At 33.9% G+C, this 17,490-nt stretch overlaps 6 protein-coding genes and 1 long non-coding RNA gene across 14 annotated transcripts; 4 read left to right on the forward strand and 3 right to left on the reverse strand.

Annotated features, from left to right (window-relative positions):
• The first annotated feature begins 1,296 nt into the window (after positions 1–1,296).
• On the forward strand, positions 1,297–3,248 carry AT1G52460 (alpha/beta-Hydrolases superfamily protein). Its single transcript, NM_104124.3, has 9 exons — positions 1,297–1,346; positions 1,675–1,768; positions 1,977–2,013; positions 2,098–2,137; positions 2,247–2,333; positions 2,454–2,586; positions 2,673–2,758; positions 2,837–2,933; positions 3,045–3,248. The coding sequence occupies exons 1-9, from the start codon at positions 1,334–1,336 to the stop codon at positions 3,148–3,150; spliced, it is 693 nt and encodes a 230-aa protein (NP_175655.2). The 5' UTR covers positions 1,297–1,333; the 3' UTR covers positions 3,151–3,248.
• A 1,930-nt stretch (positions 3,249–5,178) lies between these two features.
• AT1G52470 (alpha/beta-Hydrolases superfamily protein) lies at positions 5,179–7,509 on the forward strand. Of its 3 annotated transcripts, none has more exons than NM_001124002.1 (9): positions 5,179–5,325; positions 5,737–5,851; positions 6,071–6,107; positions 6,179–6,218; positions 6,319–6,417; positions 6,653–6,785; positions 6,875–6,957; positions 7,039–7,130; positions 7,230–7,509. In NM_001124002.1, exons 1-8 carry the CDS (start codon positions 5,313–5,315, stop codon positions 7,062–7,064), a joined length of 546 nt encoding a protein of 181 aa, NP_001117474.1. In that variant the 5' UTR covers positions 5,179–5,312; the 3' UTR covers positions 7,065–7,130; positions 7,230–7,509. The 3 variants fall into 3 exon arrangements, with proteins under 3 accessions (NP_001117474.1, NP_001117475.1, NP_175656.2); NM_104125.3 differs by having other exon boundaries at positions 5,183–5,325; positions 7,037–7,130; NM_001124003.1 differs by having other exon boundaries at positions 5,180–5,325; positions 6,875–7,130.
• Positions 7,510–8,183: 674 nt separating this feature from the next.
• On the reverse strand, positions 8,184–8,911 carry AT1G52490 (F-box/associated interaction domain protein; the record flags this gene model as incomplete). The annotated part of the gene is made up of 2 exons (NM_104127.5): positions 8,184–8,522; positions 8,615–8,911. 2 exons carry the CDS (start codon positions 8,909–8,911, stop codon positions 8,184–8,186), a joined length of 636 nt encoding a protein of 211 aa, NP_175658.5.
• A 1,553-nt stretch (positions 8,912–10,464) lies between these two features.
• On the reverse strand, positions 10,465–11,109 carry AT1G52495 (F-box/associated interaction domain protein; the record flags this gene model as incomplete). The annotated part of the gene is made up of 2 exons (NM_001333546.1): positions 10,465–10,759; positions 10,859–11,109. Coding segments are annotated over 2 exons (546 nt in total), but the record flags the coding sequence as incomplete, so codon positions are not given.
• Positions 11,110–11,845: 736 nt separating this feature from the next.
• MMH-1 (MUTM homolog-1) lies at positions 11,846–15,079 on the forward strand (the record flags this gene model as incomplete). 5 transcript variants are annotated; one of them, NM_104128.3, is made up of 10 exons in its annotated part: positions 11,846–12,237; positions 12,658–12,709; positions 12,801–12,858; positions 12,944–13,012; positions 13,106–13,231; positions 13,443–13,493; positions 13,653–13,730; positions 14,018–14,120; positions 14,313–14,347; positions 14,450–15,079. In NM_104128.3, exons 1-10 carry the CDS (start codon positions 12,009–12,011, stop codon positions 14,819–14,821), a joined length of 1,173 nt encoding a protein of 390 aa, NP_564608.1. In that variant the 5' UTR covers positions 11,846–12,008. The 5 variants fall into 5 exon arrangements, with proteins under 5 accessions (NP_564608.1, NP_001322993.1, NP_001322994.1 ...); NM_179467.3 differs by having other exon boundaries at positions 11,934–12,237; positions 13,860–14,347; positions 14,450–15,038; NM_001333547.1 differs by lacking the exons at positions 14,313–14,347; positions 14,450–15,079 and having other exon boundaries at positions 13,860–14,021.
• Positions 13,476–17,238, reverse strand: AT1G52510 (alpha/beta-Hydrolases superfamily protein; the record flags this gene model as incomplete). 2 transcript variants are annotated; one of them, NM_104129.4, is made up of 12 exons in its annotated part: positions 16,948–17,238; positions 16,727–16,802; positions 16,557–16,642; positions 16,324–16,417; positions 16,161–16,237; positions 15,934–16,061; positions 15,757–15,828; positions 15,537–15,607; positions 15,344–15,419; positions 15,120–15,263; positions 14,977–15,044; positions 13,476–13,762 (listed from the first exon to the last, which is right to left on the reverse strand). In NM_104129.4, the coding sequence occupies exons 1-11, from the start codon at positions 17,224–17,226 to the stop codon at positions 15,005–15,007; spliced, it is 1,143 nt and encodes a 380-aa protein (NP_175660.2). In that variant the 5' UTR covers positions 17,227–17,238. The 2 variants fall into 2 exon arrangements, with proteins under 2 accessions (NP_175660.2, NP_001319207.1); NM_001333550.1 differs by lacking the exon at positions 13,476–13,762 and having other exon boundaries at positions 15,005–15,044; positions 16,727–17,236.
• Positions 15,446–15,779, forward strand: AT1G07807. The gene has a single exon (NR_139314.1). It is a non-coding gene; the product is annotated as an other RNA (long non-coding RNA).
• Positions 17,239–17,490: the final 252 nt, after the last annotated feature.

The following is a 17,490-nucleotide window of genomic DNA, read 5'->3' on the forward strand; positions in this document are numbered from 1 at the left end:
CCAGTCTCTAGCCTTGTGCATATTGTTGCTTGGGTTTGTTCAGCTTCGAGAAACACCAAACTCAACATTATATTCGCAAGTTATTCCTCAAGCTTTTCTGTCAATAGTAGATATGAATATATGAAAATAACTCTACATGACCTTCTATTTTTGTTCTATAACAAACCGAAATTTATTTTTCTTAGAAACCACCAAAATGTGAAAAGGAAGAATACCAAGTACTATAACCAAATTCATAATCAGGTTTTAAGGTAGCTTTGATATCTCACGTCTAGAGATTTGAAGGTATAGTTGTGGGACGACTTGAAAAAAAATGAAATATTAAAGTTTACGTGTTCCACAATGTGGATGTAACTTTCTTTTTGTTCGTAAAGCACTCGTGACTCACTTAGTCATCTGAAATTACTTTATTCTTTCCTATAAATATTTGAAGTTGTTACGTTGTACTCATAGTCAAGATTCTTTTTCTTCGTCGTTTCCTTAATTTAACTCTATACTAGTTATGGGATTCATAGTTGTTAGTAAGTTGCTTTTATGTGTATGTATTCTTTGATTACACAGATTAGAAATTTGAAGCGACTAATAAGTTTCCTATGACTCACTTAGTCATTTGAAACGACTCATATAGTTTTTTAATCCGTTTTTGTTTCCTCAATTTAAATCTATAATATTTGCGGGTTACATAACTATTATAGTTTTGCCAAAATCTGTATACCGACTAAAGTAAAACTATTTAGTAAAAATTCATATATACATGTGTAGGTGCATTCCTTACGAAATAGTATTTTAGAAAATGAAGTATATTGGTTCTTAAGATCCATCATTGATAGTCAACGTGTAAAATACGAAAATCTCTACTAGTTATGAGATTTATACGTAATTAAATCTCCAAATATGTATAGTTGTTTAGCAATTAATTATATGAAAACTAAAACAAATAATATGAAATATATTATTGGTAATCAGCTGTAGTATACAGTATACTGTAGATATCATAAGTTCAATTTCCTTGTTATCATTTCATATAGAATTAGAAAGAAAATATTAAAACCTAGGTGTGGTTGCACATAATGATAATGAAACATCTAATAAATCAGGTTTCCTTCATTAATTAGTGACCAACCAATAGTTTTGACATTTTGATTTAGTGAAATGGAAAAATAAATGGAATATTCTCTCTCTCACATCATGTGTGTGCTTTTTTGGGTGTATAAATACACATTATTCGTCACATATTTTCACCATCACTGGTTTTACAAAACTTCTCTTAAAATTTAGAACAACAAACTGCTGAGTATAGAAAAAAGAGTAGTCACGTTCTTCTCATCAAAACATGGCGGCTTCTAGTATGTCTTGTTTCCTTCTTGATTTTCCATGTTATGTTAGTTTGCTGCTTCTTCTTCTTTTCTCGTTGTTATTGTGAATTTGTGATGTAAATTTTGTTTATATATTCACATCACTCTTTGTTGTGTTTTTGCACATTGATCTCCTTTTCTTTCTCTTCCATATCCCATTAATATATTGTGCAACTCTGATATTAATTTTCGAATGAATATTAAAAATCTCCGATGATATTTTTCTTCTCTTTTATGTAGTTTTTATTCAGTTGTGGGCTACTACTCTCAGACAATTTTGCTTGGTTAATGACGTTGTTTTATGGTAAAATCTTTGCAGGTAGTAGCAACAGAGCAGATTTTGTTGTGCAACCTAAAGGAGAGCATAGAGTCACTATAGTATGGCTGCATGATAAGGATGAGCATTTCTCTGAGTAACGTTTATATCACATGATTTGTTTTGTATTATTACATATCTTACATTTCTTCTAATCCAAAAGAAAAAAAATTCATCTCACATGAACGGAATATTATTTTTTGTTAGGTACTTTAATCATAGAAACTTTATCTTCGCTTCTTAACTCTTACTTTTGATTTGTATTTTCGTTGTTTTCTCTTATTATGTTTATATAATTTTTGCAGTTCAGTTCAGTTTGTGAAAATTTTGAATCTTAATAATGTAAGCATCCTTGAACATTTTATGTTAAAATCCACTAGCTAATAGCTATTAGTTTTGTTAACATGAATATTTATTTTACTACAGATCAAATGGATATGTCCATCTCTCGTGCTCCCAACTTCGAGTGAGATAAATTGGCTTATAATCAGTTTTCTTGTAAACATTATTTGATTATATATAATTAGAATATGTAAACAGCTAAAATGGTGGTACCGTCCTCTTTGATGAATCAGGGAACAAACCCGAATATAATATCAACCATGCATTATATCTGACAGCTGAACGTGTTGCTAACCTTTTCTCGGATGAACCAGAAAATGGTAATGCAGAATGACCTAATATCGACCTATGCATAATTATTAGAGAATATAACAAAAATTAAAAAAGTGCTCTTTTATATATATTTATAAGTGCTCACTAAAACTTTTTTATATATATAGTCATAAAAGGAGTGGGAGGTTTTGGCATGGGTGCAGCAGTAGCTCTCCACTTTGCAACAAGTTGTGCTCTTAACCATTATACTATAAATCCCCGAGTTGTTGTTGGAATCAGCGGGTGGCTTTCTAAGGCGAAGTATACTCAAATAATTTCTTTAAACTAAGTAAGGTTACGTTTCACATCCCATTGAATGATGAAAGACTAATTACTCAACATTGCAGGAGCCTAAAACGAAGTATAGAATTTGCTTCATATGAGGCTCCACCTCGTGCTGCATCGCAGTCAATCTTACTTACACATGGACAAAGTAATTCATGTATCTATTTTCCTCTTTAGACAGAGGGAATGCTAATTAAATCTTTATATATGATAATATGTTTCGCAGGAGATCATGTTCCTCACCTATGTGGCTGTGGAGAAGAAGCTGCTTTTATACTTAGAGAGGCTGGATTTAGAGACGTCAGGTTCTTACCATTTGCAAGGTATAGAAACATCAAATATTTTACTTTTTAGCCCTGCTAGCTCTATATAGCATTTTTGGTTTGACATTTTTTTGTCTAATAAGTTTATTGGGTTATGAATATGTGACATAGGTTTGGACCGATCGCTCATGAGATCAATCGCAACGTAATGGTCAAAAGCTGGTTAGAAGAGAAGCTCCCGCTCGATGTTGTGCTTGCAAAAGAATGTCTACCATAAAGACTTTCATCTATCTAGCTAGTGACTAGTAGTTTACTATCGTCGTTTGTTTAATTTGTCCTGAATAAATTAGCGTGACTCATGTTATGACTTATGACTAAGTTATTGGTTTTTTCAGACTTTACGGTAGTTTGTTTTTTCCCCGTTGGTGCTATCAAGTTGTCGCAACCTTTTTTAACAATTAAATAATTATTAATTAACTATGTTGCAATCTTCTTATAAGTATACATGAGTAATATATATTTGAATTAAGCCAAGATATAACGTAAATTGATAAACCTATACGTATTTGGTAATGAAAGTATGTGATTAGATGATAGATATACATCCATACAATTTAGTTTTTGAAAGTGTCAATTTCCTTTCTCTATACAAACTACTTCAATCATTCACCATATGTTAATTAATATAAACTCGAACTAGCCATTATCATTTATCAAGTTGCATTAGAAACAGATAAGACATTAGGTATATGGTTGCAGATTAATTTTTTCTGTTTCTTTCAATTAATTTTATTGTTTTCCTTCCTAATTCTTCAGTTTTTTCGGTTGGCGATTATTAACTGGTAACCTTTTTCGAAATAGCAACAAGAAGAAAGAGATGGTAATAATTGAAGTATTATTTTTTTCAAACGTAATGAGTAATTTAGTAACCCAAAGATGTTGTTAATTAGAACACCAAATTGATAATGTGACCAACGAACATCTTGACCTTCTGATATATCACTCTCCACCTTCTAGCCTTGTGCATGTTGTTGCTTGGGTAGCTTCTAGAAACACCATATTCAACATCATATTTGCAAGTTATTCCTCCAAGCTTCTGTCTATAAGATTTGGAAGGAAAATAACTCTATATGACGTTCTTTTGTTTTATTCTAACAAACCCGAATTTTATTATATATATTTTTTAGAAACCACCAAAATTGATAATCAGGTTTTAAGATAGCTTCGACATCTCACGTCTAGAGATTTGAAGGTATAGTTTGTGTGACTTAAAAAAAAAATTGAAATATTAAAGTTTACGTGCTCCACAATGAGAATGTAATATTAAAGTTTACGTGTTGGGATTGAAAATTCTTTTTGTTTGGAACGCACTCGTGACTCACTTAGTCATCTGGAATTACTTATTTCCTATAAATATTTGAAGTTGTTGTACTCATAGTCAAGATTATTTTCCTGTGTGGTTTCCTTAATTTAACTCTATACTAGTTATGGGATTCATAGTTGTTACTTGTTAGTAATTTGCATTTATGTGTACGTATTCTTTAAGTTTGGACCACACTTATGCCCCAATTAGAAATTTGAAGCGACTAAGATTTTCTAAATACCTAATTTTATTTTATTTTATTTTACAGCTCCTAAATACCTTAATTAGTTATACTTTTGCTTTAAGTTTGGACCACTAATGACTGAATTCGTCATTTGAAACGACTCATCCCATATCAAATATCTTGCCAAAATGTGTACCAACTAAAGTAAAACTATTTAGTAAAAAAATTCATAGATGCATGCCCTGTAGAGTGTAGTATTTATAAAATGAATTATGGTATTGGTTTTTAAGATTTAACATTAGTCTACGTGTAAAATTCTAAAACCTCTACTAATTATGAGATTTATAGATATCGTAAATTTTCCAAATATGTATATAGCTGTATACCAATTAATCAAAGTAAGACTAAGACAAATAATATGAAATACATAATTGGTTCCAGCTAAAGTACACAGAAGATATCAATGTCATAGGTTCAATTTCGATGATACTTATTACTTATGATTTCGATGATATCATAAGTTCAATTTCCTTTTATATCTTTTCATAGAACTAGAAAGAAGAAAAAATTAGTCCCTAGGTGTGGTTCCAAAAATTGATAATGAAACATCTGATTATGTTTCCTTCATTAATTAGTGACCAACCAATATATTTGACATTTTGATTTAGTGAGATAGAAAAAAAGAAATGGAATATTCTCTCTCCCATCAGGTTTGTGCTTTTTGGGTGTATAAATACACATCGTTCCTCACATATTTCCACCATCACTGGCTTCCGAAACTCCTCTCAAAAATATAGAAAAGAAAATCCTTTAACAAAAAACAGATATAGAAAAATCTGCTAAGTAAAAAAATAAAAATAAAAGAACTAGTCAAGTTTTTTCTCATCAAAACATGGCGGCTTCTAGTATGTCTTGTTTCCTTCTTGATTATTCATGTTATGTTAGTTCATTCTTCTTCTTCTTTTCTTGTTGTTATTGTGAGGTTATATCTTCGTAGATATTCACATCACTCTTTGGTGTATATTTTCACATTTCTCTCCTTTTCATTCTCTTCCATTTCCCGTCAATATAGTGTGCAACTCTGAAATTTTCATATGAAGTAAATGAACTCTCCGATCCTTTTTTTTGTAGTCTCCAAAAGTTATTTTCAACAAAAGCATGATTTTGTTTATTTTTCATATTTTTGTTATTCTGAAATGTTTGGTGCATGTTGCTTATTTTTTCTTATTTTTTTGTAGTTCTTATTAAGTTTGTGGGCTACTACTCTCAAAAAGTTTGTTTGGTTAATGACTTTTCTAATGGTAAAATATTTGCAGGTAGTAGAAATGGAGCAAATGTACTTGACTTAAAATGCAGTCATTTTGTGGAACCTCAAGGAGATCAAAGGGCCAGTATAGTATGGCTGCATGATAAGGATGAGCATTTCACTGAGTAATGTTTATATCACATGACTTGTTTTGTATTGTTACATATCTTTCATTCTTCTAATCTAAGTTAATTATGAAATTAAAGAAACTTTTTTCGTCTAACATGAACGGAATATTCTGTTTTGTAAACTAAGCATAAGAGCTTCATGATCTTTCGCTTCTTAACTCTTATTTGAATTTGTATTGATTTTCTTACTCACTGTGTTTATTAATTTGTTTGCAGTTCAGTGCAGTTTGTGAAAAGTTTAAAACTTAAAAATGTAAGTTTAAAACCCCACTAATAACTTTTAAATTTGTTAACAACATGAATAATTATTTTAGATATAAACAGGTCAACTGGATTTGTCCACCTATCGTCTACACAAATACATGTGAGATAAGTTGGTTTATACGTACTCAGTTTTTCCTCTTTTTTATAACATAATATGTACTCAGTTTTTCTAGTAAACATTATGCTCTTTGTTGATTCAGCGTACGACTTCGGATCTAATATCAAACAAGATGATCGAGAGGCATTAGATTCCGCAGCTAAATTTGTTGCTGATCTTTTATTGCGTGAACCACTAAATGGTAAATTGGCCTTATTAATTTTTTGGCTTATTTAATTTTTGTTTTTTAAAATGGGTTGTTAATGTTATCAGCATATAGATATAATTTTTGTCCTTACTTTTTTATTTTGTATTTTTGCTTTCTAGAAAATCTTTGAAAATATAAATATAAGGCTCTTTTTCTACACATCTAACATGTTGATATGCATCAGATCTCTAGCTAATTAATGATCACTAAACATTTTATTTTTATGTAGTCGTAAAAGGAGTAGGAGGCTTTGGCATGGGTGCAGTAGTAGCTCTCCAATTTGCAACAAATTGTGCTCTTGGACATTATCCTATAAATCCCCGAGTTGTTGTTGGAATTAATGGGTGGCTTTCTATTACGGGGTATATAATTTATCTTCTATTACTCATTCACTTATCTCTATTAAGTTTTAAGAAATATTTAAATTTATTAATTACTCAAACCTCGCCAGGAGCATAACAAGCAGCATAGAATATACAGTTGGGGCTGTAGCTCGTGCTGCATCACAGAAAATCTTTTTTACACGTGGAGCAGGTAATCTTTATTTTCCTCTTTAGATAATGGTCACAAGGTAATGCTAAGTCTTTAGTCTTTATGGTTGTTTTTGTCGTAGAGAATCGTCTACTTCCTTACACCCGTGAAGAAGAAGTTGTTGAGTCCCTTAGAGAGGCTGGTTTTGGAGACGTCTTTTTCTTAATATACTCATGGTATATAAACATCAATCATTTTACTAATTAACTTTGTTTAATGTACTATTTTTTTGTTTGAACGTATTTGTCTAAGTTTCTGGGTATGCGAATGTGTAGGCTTCGACATGAACATCATTTAGACATCAGAGATATGCTCAAACTCTGGCTGGAACTGAGTCTCCCAATCACCAAAACTTCACCTCTACGATAAAGACCGCACGTTGTCTAGTGATTTATTATCGTCGTTTCTTTTCTTTATTATGAGTAAAATAGCGTGAGTTGGTACTATCAAGTTGTGGTAACTTTTTATTTATAAATAAATAATTCTTACTTATAAGCCATTTATTTCAAATTTTACTAATTGTAAAATTTCCTTTCTCTATACAAATTTTTAATTAAATAATTCACCATGTTATAACTAACAGAACTAGGACTAGATTAAGAATCAGAAAGAAAGTATCAAAAGAAAAGTAGAATCAGGAAGAAATAAGACATTGGGCGTATGGTTGCAGATTAATCTATTGTTTTATTGAACATTTTCCTGTTTGGTGTTATCAAGTTGTGGTACCCTTTTTCAAAATAGCAAAAAAAGAAGGTGGAAATAAAGTATTTCGTTTTTGTCAAACCACTTATTCAAACATAAGAGTAGTAGTAGTACATAAGGAACTTAAGTTAATAAATTAAATAAGGAACTTAAGTTAATATATATATAGGAAATAAATTAAATAAGGAACTTAAGTTAATATAGTAGTAGTACACCAATTTGGTAATGAGAATATGGTTTTGAGTCACACATTTTTCTTGTCCTATGCAAAATTTTACGACAAAGGTATATGCCTATATGGTTAGCAAATGTATTGATAATTTCGTTCTTGAAATGATACATCTTTTACTGGTGACCTACCAAACATCTTCACCTCTGGAACATGTGTATATATACTCCATGCAACTTTATATTTTATCTTTTTGTTGTATAAATCCACAGTTCTCTCCCTCAGATTCTCTTATATCGTCCATTACCATTTTAAAAAAAAACTGACTTTGTATGAACGTGAATATGATCCATGAATCCTAAATTATAATATGTTGAGTTTCGTTATCGCAAAACAGACAATCTTGGTCACGCTTGAATCGCAAGAACTCGAAAGTCCCATCGATGCAAATCCCCACGGCGCTTGGAAAAAGTTTCCCATCATTAATGCCTTGGATTCTCCTCCAAGATTGACTCTGTCCCAATGTGAAAACATGAAAAGTTTGCGTAAGCTCTCGGAAATCAAAAACCATGGACAACACTTTGTATTGATCCATGACAGGATCGTATCCAAAAAGACAGTTACATTTCCGGAACCCTGTTACTGGGGGTCCGATCTCAGGTAAACCAACGGATCGTTTCGTGGTAGGGTTGTATATCTGAACCAATTTAGAAAAATCGAAGAACAAGAGATCAAGCCTCTGATGTATCGATATACAAACAAATACTTGTCGTGTCCATAGACTGATACTGCGGGTTTGAGGCTTTGGGAGAAACTAGACGAGACAGTGAAGAAAGTTTCAGGCACACAATGGTGGAAGACCGCCAACAGGGGAAGCTGCTGCCCCGGCTGAGCTAAATGTCGAGTAACCACCGACTCGATGAAGTCTCTTAGGCTGCAGATAATCGTTGAAAATTGCTTTGAGACGCATCGGAACCTCACAAGTGACTTTAACGGGAGTTTCTTTAGTATCTCCACAATGAGATCCAGAGGGAGTTGCAAATATTCTTCTTCACGGTAATTCTTCTCTTCATTTCCTTTTCTCATGACCTCTGTTTTTCTCCTTCTTTTGTAAACAAATAAAACGTGACGGTAATCTAGGAAACATAACTGGAAACTCACAAGAATTGTGAAAGATGTAGATATCGTGACGGCCGAGTTTAGGACTTTAGGGTTTTGTTCTTAAAAGAAAGAAAAAGTAAGTTACTCTTAGGGAAAATTAAAGAATCCCAAAACCACAAGTAATCTCAGGAGTCTCTTTGTTAAAAACCGAAATAATTAACGATTACATATATAACAAGAACAGAGTAAAAGAACTTCCAAGAGAACTCCCTCGGTCTAACACCATAGAAAACTCCTCCTAATCCCTTTGGAAGAAGGAAATAATTTCTTAAATACTCTACATAAATTTGAAACAATTAGAGAAATATTCCCAAAACCACAAGTAATCTCAACAGTTTCCGACCAAAAAAAAAGACATCGTGCCGTTTTACAATTCTTAACAACTTCTCGTTTGTATCAGAAAATACAAGACTAGCCATGTGTTGGTAACTTGGTATAGATAAAGATACTTTAAAGATATAAAGATTGACGCATCCCCAACATCAACAATTTTTCCACTTGATAGTTGATAGTTTAAATATGGCCCAAATTGAACATCAGCAAAGTAATTAATGAAATCTCAGTCCTCGGAAAAATCAAGTTTAGGTGTCAATCTTTTTACCATTTAATAGAACACTATAGACATAAAAATCAAATAAGACATTAGGTGTTTGGTAGTAGATATTGAAATATCTTTTTAGTTCTTAATTGGGTCGTTATTTCAAATATATACTACACAGACAGACTATCCAAGTCTCACCATTTTCATCAATATTTACGAGGAAATACTCAAATTAACACCATTAAGAGAGACACTATATATTTTACATAAAGACCTGGCGCTATAATGAATCATCATCATTGCATTTATGACTTAATCATATTCAACGTATACAATATATATATTTGATTTACTCCATAGTAACTTTTTCCTGATCAGATAACTATAACCTAGCTGTTTAACAAAGAAAAAATAAAAAATAAAGGAACGATTTGTATTAAAAGGTTTAAAATAATACAAATAAGTCTTACAACCACATTGTATTCTCGACAAAATCATGAATGGCAAATACGCGAATAATATCTCTAGGTTGTTTTCTTGTCTTTAGCCTAGTACTTTCGATTTCAACTCTTCTATAGCTTTTTTGCTTCACGTTATAATAATGAACACACAATGGCATATTATAAAAAGGATAACACATACTAAATATCTCACCAGCAGGAGTGATACCTGAGAAAGTTCTGAAATCACCTCCAGGGTATTCAAGCAAGCCAAAAGTAATGTTGGACCATTCTTGCTTCTCAGCATTCTCCATAATCCACATACTTATATTGTTTTCGTTGCTACTTATGCATCCTAACTTCCCTTGGTGGTTAAAAAGACCTCGCTCAGTACACTTGGGACTCCACAATGTTTCAGGAGTGCGGACATGATAAAATCTTTCCGACTTTACGTCGAAACTCATCATGAAAAGTTCACCATAATTCTCATTATCTTTTCTTCTAACTGCTACGTAGTAAATAGTTCCGTCAATGCATACCCCCGCCCGGCTGACTGAAATGAGTTCGTAATCAATATTGCCTCGGATTTTTCTCCATTGAGGACAATCTCTACCCAATGTGAAAACATGAAAAGTTTGCGTCAACTCTTGCGAGTCATTAACCATGGCCAACACTTTGTATTCATTCATGACATGGTCGTATCCAAAGTAACAGTGTTTGTGTCTCTTTGGTGAGAGTACCATTGATTCGATCTTGGGTAAAGGAAGACATTGCCTCGTGGTAGGGTTGTATATGGTAACCAAATCATATACTGATGAAGAACAACATATAAAGCCTCGAACGTATTGATACCTGAACGCATTATAGTGGTTTCGTCCAGGCATTATTGATACTTTGGGTTTTGTGCTTTGAGAGAATGTAGACGACACGGTGAAGAAAGTTCCAGGATCACATTGGTGGAAGATGAAGACCGGAAGCTTATGAGGCGGCTGTCTCAAAGACCGAGCCATGATCGACTCAACGAAGTCTCTACGTTTGCTTATAATGAATGACCATGGCTTTGAGACACATCGGAACCTCATCAAAGATTTTGTCGGGAGTTTTTTGAGTATCTCCACAATTAGGTCAAGGGGTAGATGAACATCTTTTAATTTTGATAAAAGTAGTTGAAACTCTTCCAATCTTTTTTCTTCCTCTTTTAATGATCTCTGCTTGTTCAAATATCTGATAACTTTAGGAACGGAGAAAAAGAAAAGAAAGACAGAGAAGGCTTGCGTTCTTTTATTGACACTAAACATGTAGCCGGTGCGTGGTCTACGAAAACTTAAACTGACACTCAAAAGAATAATCAGAAAACTGATCTGTGAAATATTGGACAAAGATAAAAGCGTGAAGAATGAGAGTGGAGGAGATGGGAAGATATCGTAACGGCGAAGAAAAGGATTGAATATATTGTGTTCGATAAATAGGGTTTTGGTTACCAAAGAAGAAAACAATTAGGGTTTAATGTGCTATTATTGCTAAACCAATTCTCCTACCAAACAAAAAGACATTGTGCCGTTTTACACTAAAGACTTCGAAGTCCGAACCACGTCTTGTTTTGTATTAGAAAAATACAAATACAAATACAAACCATGCTGATATATATGAATATATGATAAATTATTTCATAAATAAATTATCAACATGGTTAGCGAAAATTATATATTCAGAAATTTACAGAAATAAAAATTCACAGTTTAAAGAGATATTTTTTTTTTTGAAATATTTTGTTACTTATTATATTTGATATTTTTTTTTTTTGAAATTATGTTTACGTTTCTTCATTCAATGATATTTTCGTTTAAATTTTTTTTGGATACAATTATTTTACAAAAATTGTGTCTATTAATTTTCAAAAGAAGATTTATGCTTGGATTAAAATAAAATAAAATTTAGAGAGAGTACAACTAAAGCGGAACAACTAAACGAAGCAATAAAAGGCGCGAATCGAAGGGGAACCGGAGAGACCAAAACCCTAATTTCGCCGACGAGAAAAACCATGCCGGAGCTTCCAGAGGTCGAGGCGGCGAGGAGAGCAATAGAAGAAAATTGTCTTGGAAAAAAGATTAAGCGAGTCATTATCGCCGACGACAACAAAGTGATCCATGGAATCTCGCCGTCCGATTTCCAGACCTCAATCCTCGGAAAAACCATCATCTCTGCTCGTAGAAAGGGCAAAAACCTCTGGCTCGAATTAGATTCCCCGCCATTTCCTTCTTTTCAATTCGGTAAGTTCTCTCTGAAACAGAATTAGGGTTTTACATCTTAAAAATCAGAACTTTAGATGGAATCAAATCAATTACGTCAAAATTGGAAATTTGACGAAATGCAGGACTGTTCATAGTTCAATGCTAGACCTTTTTTGCTGTGATTCATTATCAAAGGAGTGAAAGTGTTTGGCTTTATTGTTTCGTTGAACTTATAAATGGTTTTGGTTTTGCTTTAATGTGTGTTCTTGAGGAATCTAATTTCAGGGTTTTACTTTTCCATTTTATCCAAATTCAGGACTTGATTGAATAATTTCATCAAAATCGAACATCTGTTAAAATGCAGGACTGTTTTTGCTTTGATTTATGAAAAAAAGAGTGAAAGTGTTTGGCTTTATTGTTTCTTCGAAATTTTGATTTTGGTTTATGTGTTTTCTTCAGGTATGGCTGGTGCTATTTATATCAAAGGCGTTGCAGTTACTAAGTATAAGAGGTGAGGTTTATGAAGTACCATTATTACATTTGCTTTGTTAAGTGTAAGATTTATAGAACAAATATTGATATGTATTACATTGTTTATGCAGGTCTGCTGTAAAGGACTCAGAGGAGTGGCCATCTAAGTATTCAAAGTTCTTCGTCGAGGTAAAGCAATTTGTTATCTTTTTATTACTGATCGTGAACCCAAAAATGTGTTTCAATCACAATGAGGTATGCTTTTTTTTTAAAGCTTGATGATGGTCTGGAGCTTTCATTTACTGATAAGAGGAGATTTGCCAAAGTTCGACTTCTAGCAAATGTATAAATGCATAACTCTGAAGTTGCTTTTTTTATTTTATTAAGCTTCTCTGTGGATACTTAGTGATAGTTTTATTTATGTTTGCTATTGCAGCCTACTTCTGTGAGTCCAATATCAGAGCTTGGTCCTGATGCATTGTTGGAGCCTATGACAGTTGATGAATTTGCAGAAAGCTTAGCTAAAAAGAAAATAACCATAAAACCTCTCCTACTTGATCAGGTTCAGAGATCAAATTTCATTTTCTCTCACTTTTATGCATCTTTCAGCTCTTTCTTGTCCTTACCACTTCTATCACAATATCTAGAACTTGGCTATATATGACATTATAGATGCTGCAGAAATGATCTTCTTTTATTTGGCAAAGTTTTGTTCCTTTTCTTTATATAAAAAGCTCGCATTTAGATGATTATGTATATCTTCCCTTTTGCAGGGATATATTTCAGGTATTGGGAATTGGATCGCTGATGAAGTGCTGTACCAAGTAAGTGATCTTTACACATTTACATTTGAAATGAAGTAAAGCATCTATGTAACCACTCATTTGATTCACAAAGTATCCACTTTTGTTTTCTGTACATTTGACGACAGAAGAAACGGGTTTACATGCTGTACGATTAATTCTAGTTTATTTTTTTCGCAGGCCAGAATCCACCCGTTGCAGACTGCTTCTAGCCTCTCCAAAGAGCAATGTGAAGCTTTGCACACATCCATCAAAGAGGTAAGACTCTAAACACCCCACCAAAACAGTACCTAAAAAACATGGGATTACAAAGGCTCTGTTAATATATATGCATATGATGCATTGTTTATTGGGATTTAGAGAGAAAAAAAAAACCCGCATTTGTAGGTCATTCAACATGCAGTTCAAGTCAATGCTGATAGCAAAGAGTTTCCTGTTGAATGGTTGTTTCATTTTCGGTGGGGGAAAAAAGCAGGGAAAGTTAATGGTAAGCTTTCCCACCATCTATCTATAAATTTGATGAAGCAGAATTTGGGGTTTTGCAGGTGATAGAAAAAGCTGTGGAAGTTGATGCAGACAGTAGTCAGTTTCCTAGTTACTGGATTTTTCATAATAGGGAAAAGAAGCCAGGAAAGGCCTTTGTTGATGGTTTGAATCCCACATTTCACACTCAAACTCTTTATCTACCTGCAAAAGTTCATAAAACTGTTGGATCTGTTGTTCTCTCAACTTCCAACTGCAGTTGTTAATCCCCATAATAATGGTTTAAACGTTATGAGAGTGAATCGTGATGTATCTGATTTATGTGGTAGGTAATGAATACTGTTTTGGTTATTGCAGGGAAGAAGATTGATTTCATTACTGCTGGTGGAAGGGTAAGTATATGTATGCATTGTTAGGCACTGTTATAATGTGGGTGATTGGTTCATGTAGTGAACTGAACTAATGTTTCTGTGTCTGGTTTTCTTCTTTTGTAGACAACAGCTTATGTTCCAGAACTGCAGAAACTTTATGGGAAAGACGCAGAGAAAGCAGCCAAGGTTAGACCGGCTAAACGAGGTGTGAAACCCAAAGAAGACGATGGAGATGGGGAAGAAGATGAACAAGAAACTGAGAAAGAAGATGAGAGTGCTAAATCGAAGAAAGGACAGAAACCCAGAGGTGGTCGTGGTAAGAAGCCTGCATCGAAGACAAAAACAGAAGAGAGCGACGATGATGGAGATGATAGCGAGGCTGAAGAAGAAGTTGTGAAACCCAAAGGCCGTGGTACAAAGCCTGCAATAAAGAGGAAGTCTGAAGAGAAAGCTACTAGCCAAGCTGGTAAGAAGCCAAAAGGAAGAAAAAGTTGAGAACCTATGTTTCCAAGATGATAGTTTTTGTGGGCAGCTAACAGTTATCCCATTTTTTTTGTAAGAAAGTATGTTGGAAATGTGGGATGCCTACAAGGCTATGTGATATTCTACTATTATTAGTTATTTAGGCTGTTACAAGGCTTTGTGATTACCTCTGTCCTTTTTTGTTGTATTTGGAAGTCAGAAAAATGCTCGGAGGGCAGCAACTACTTTCTCTGGCCTGTATACAAAGTTCAAAATTCAGAGAGTCTTATAAGAATCAAAGCAGACCAGAACAGTATGTGTATTCTCATACCAGTCTTCTTGAGGCAAATGCCCAGCACCTTCGATGAGTCGAAGCTTAACATTTTGGGGGTTCTGTTTCTCAAATTCCTCTGCTATAGACTGAGGCAGATATTTATCAGCTATTCCCCAAGCCAGAAGCGTAGGTTTATCCCAGCTGTGAAGGATCAAAACCTCAGCAAAGTAAAAGACCTATCTGTAGCCGTGTGAATTTGTAAAAAGTTGAAATGCACTTACCTGCCTGATGAAAACCCATTTGCAATTTGACTCAATGTGTCTCCAAAGTTGATCTTCTTCGCAGTCTCGAGCAAGGCTAATTCATCAGAATCTCAGGATGAGAAGTCTCTTAGATAATAGATTAAACCATCATAAGAATCAAGAGTAAGGTGTGTATCATGCTCCATTCATTGAATTTGGTTTAGAGACGTACCAAAGCCAGGCCCTCCGCTTGACAAATATGGTAGACGATACACATCAGCTTTCTCATTCTTCAGGACGTAGCTATCAAAACAGATATAGAGTAAGACAATTGTCAGTAGAAGCCTCTATCAACATCACCAAACACATGCATTTTGAGGCTGAGCTAGGAGAATAGCCAGTATATAATGTCTCATCTCTATAATGAAGATGATGGTTAATTTGATACATACGGGCTACCTCCTTCAATGAACCGCTCGGCCAAGATAGCATTTTGGCAGGTGAATTCACCAAACAGGGGAATCCTGCATCAGAAAAAAAATGAGGAAAGCCAAGAGATACAAATAGATTGGTGCTTTCACAGAGTATTGCAAGCATTTAGAGTGGTCAAAATGGCAAAAGAGTTGAACCTCAGCTGCTTAAATAATCCGGGAACTGGGGATGAAACGGTCAGCGGACTATTAAGGATCGCGAGTTTCTCAACCTTGCTTGGATTTTTCAAAGCCCAAGTTAAACCATATGAACCTACAAGAAATCCCTTGGGAGACCACAACAAATGCAGAAATAAGATATATATTCAGTCTTGATGAATTATTAACATATTATACACAAATGGGATAAGAACACACATCCGAACCTGAACAACAAGAAAGAAAGGAGATTTGACCTCTAGCACTTCAAGCAGTTTATCAAACGCCTCATGGTACTCTTTTTCTGAGAAGATTTAAAACTTATTAGAACAAAGAACCATGTACACTGATTTTGCAGTTCACAAACTATTAAATGTACCATCAACGAACCTGTGTAATTAAAACCGTATCCAGGCTGCGGTTTGTCACTGAATCCGAATCCTATCCAGTCAGGTGCAAAGCAATGAAATCCAGCATCTGACAACTATTACATTGTTGGGAACACACAAAAGATCCACTCAAGCTTCATATACATACACATGATTCATTGGAAATCATAAGAGTCTTTCATTAGAAACAATTGTTTCCCATATAGACACATGATTCAAGATTCAGTGTAGCACCTCAGACATGACAGTTCTGTAGCTAAAAGACTGAGTAGGAGCTCCATGAACAAATACAATGGTTCCTCGACGACTCTCCTTTGATCCTACCGGAAAATAGGAAAATGCTTAATCAGTGATCAAAAACTCTTCTTGAATCCAAAAAACAAACACAAAACTTAAGTCTTTACCAGTCTCTCTCACAAACCATCTAAGCTTCCCAGATTTGATAGTTGAGCCATACTCTTTACCTTTATCTTCAGTCCTCTAAACCCACAACATAACAATCAACAAAAATATAACACTATGATAAAAAATGGAATTTGAAATCAATAGAAGCAAATATGAACCATGCATCTTTTCAATTTCAATCACAGTTCAAAATTGAACTGAGTAAATATGTGAAATTTACGTAGAGCATTTGGCCGACATTGCCGTCTTCCGCCGGAGACTCTGGTAACTGAATTGCACTCCGGCTAGACGGGTTGTCTGTAACGAAACCAAATGGGTTAAAAGATGGATCCTCATCACGATCGTTTTTACTACCACCGCTGTTTCCATTCTCCGACGTGGCGTTTATGACAGAGAAGCGGATTTTCGACGGCGTGGCAGTGATTCTAGAGGCGGTGGATTTTGTGGCGACGGTGGAGGAGAATGAGTGGAGCAGAGGAAGAGGAGAGAGCAAAGACATTTTTGATTGGTAAGTAAAAAAGCGTATTTCCTGTATTTATATATGCGCCTCGAAAGAGAGAGAAAATATTGAAAAATTAGTGGTTAATGATGACATAAATTAAGATTGTGGGTAAAATCTAGAAATTGATATATTTTTTTTTTATATATGCTGTTTTATAAGCTCATAAATATCACATTCACAAGTTTGTGCGTTTTACTAATGTCATAGACTCATAGATTTCATTTCAGGGAATCTATGTAATGCAATTTTGGATTTCATTTC

This window comes from Arabidopsis thaliana (assembly GCF_000001735.4).
Source record: "Arabidopsis thaliana chromosome 1 sequence".
NCBI lineage: Eukaryota > Viridiplantae > Streptophyta > Magnoliopsida > Brassicales > Brassicaceae > Arabidopsis > Arabidopsis thaliana.

What these genes read in the sequence shown, in the direction of transcription:
- AT1G52460 (NM_104124.3), top strand. An exon ending in AAGGATGAGCATTTCTCTGA is followed by an intron (nt 1,769 to 1,976) that starts GTAACGTTTATA and finishes TAATTTTTGCAG; the next exon opens with TTCAGTTCAGTTTGTGAAAA. An exon ending in TCTCGTGCTCCCAACTTCGA is followed by an intron (nt 2,138 to 2,246) that starts GTGAGATAAATT and finishes TTGATGAATCAG; the next exon opens with GGAACAAACCCGAATATAAT.
- AT1G52470 (NM_104125.3), top strand. An exon ending in AAGGATGAGCATTTCACTGA is followed by an intron (nt 5,852 to 6,070) that starts GTAATGTTTATA and finishes ATTTGTTTGCAG; the next exon opens with TTCAGTGCAGTTTGTGAAAA. An exon ending in GGGTGGCTTTCTATTACGGG is followed by an intron (nt 6,786 to 6,874) that starts GTATATAATTTA and finishes AAACCTCGCCAG; the next exon opens with GAGCATAACAAGCAGCATAG.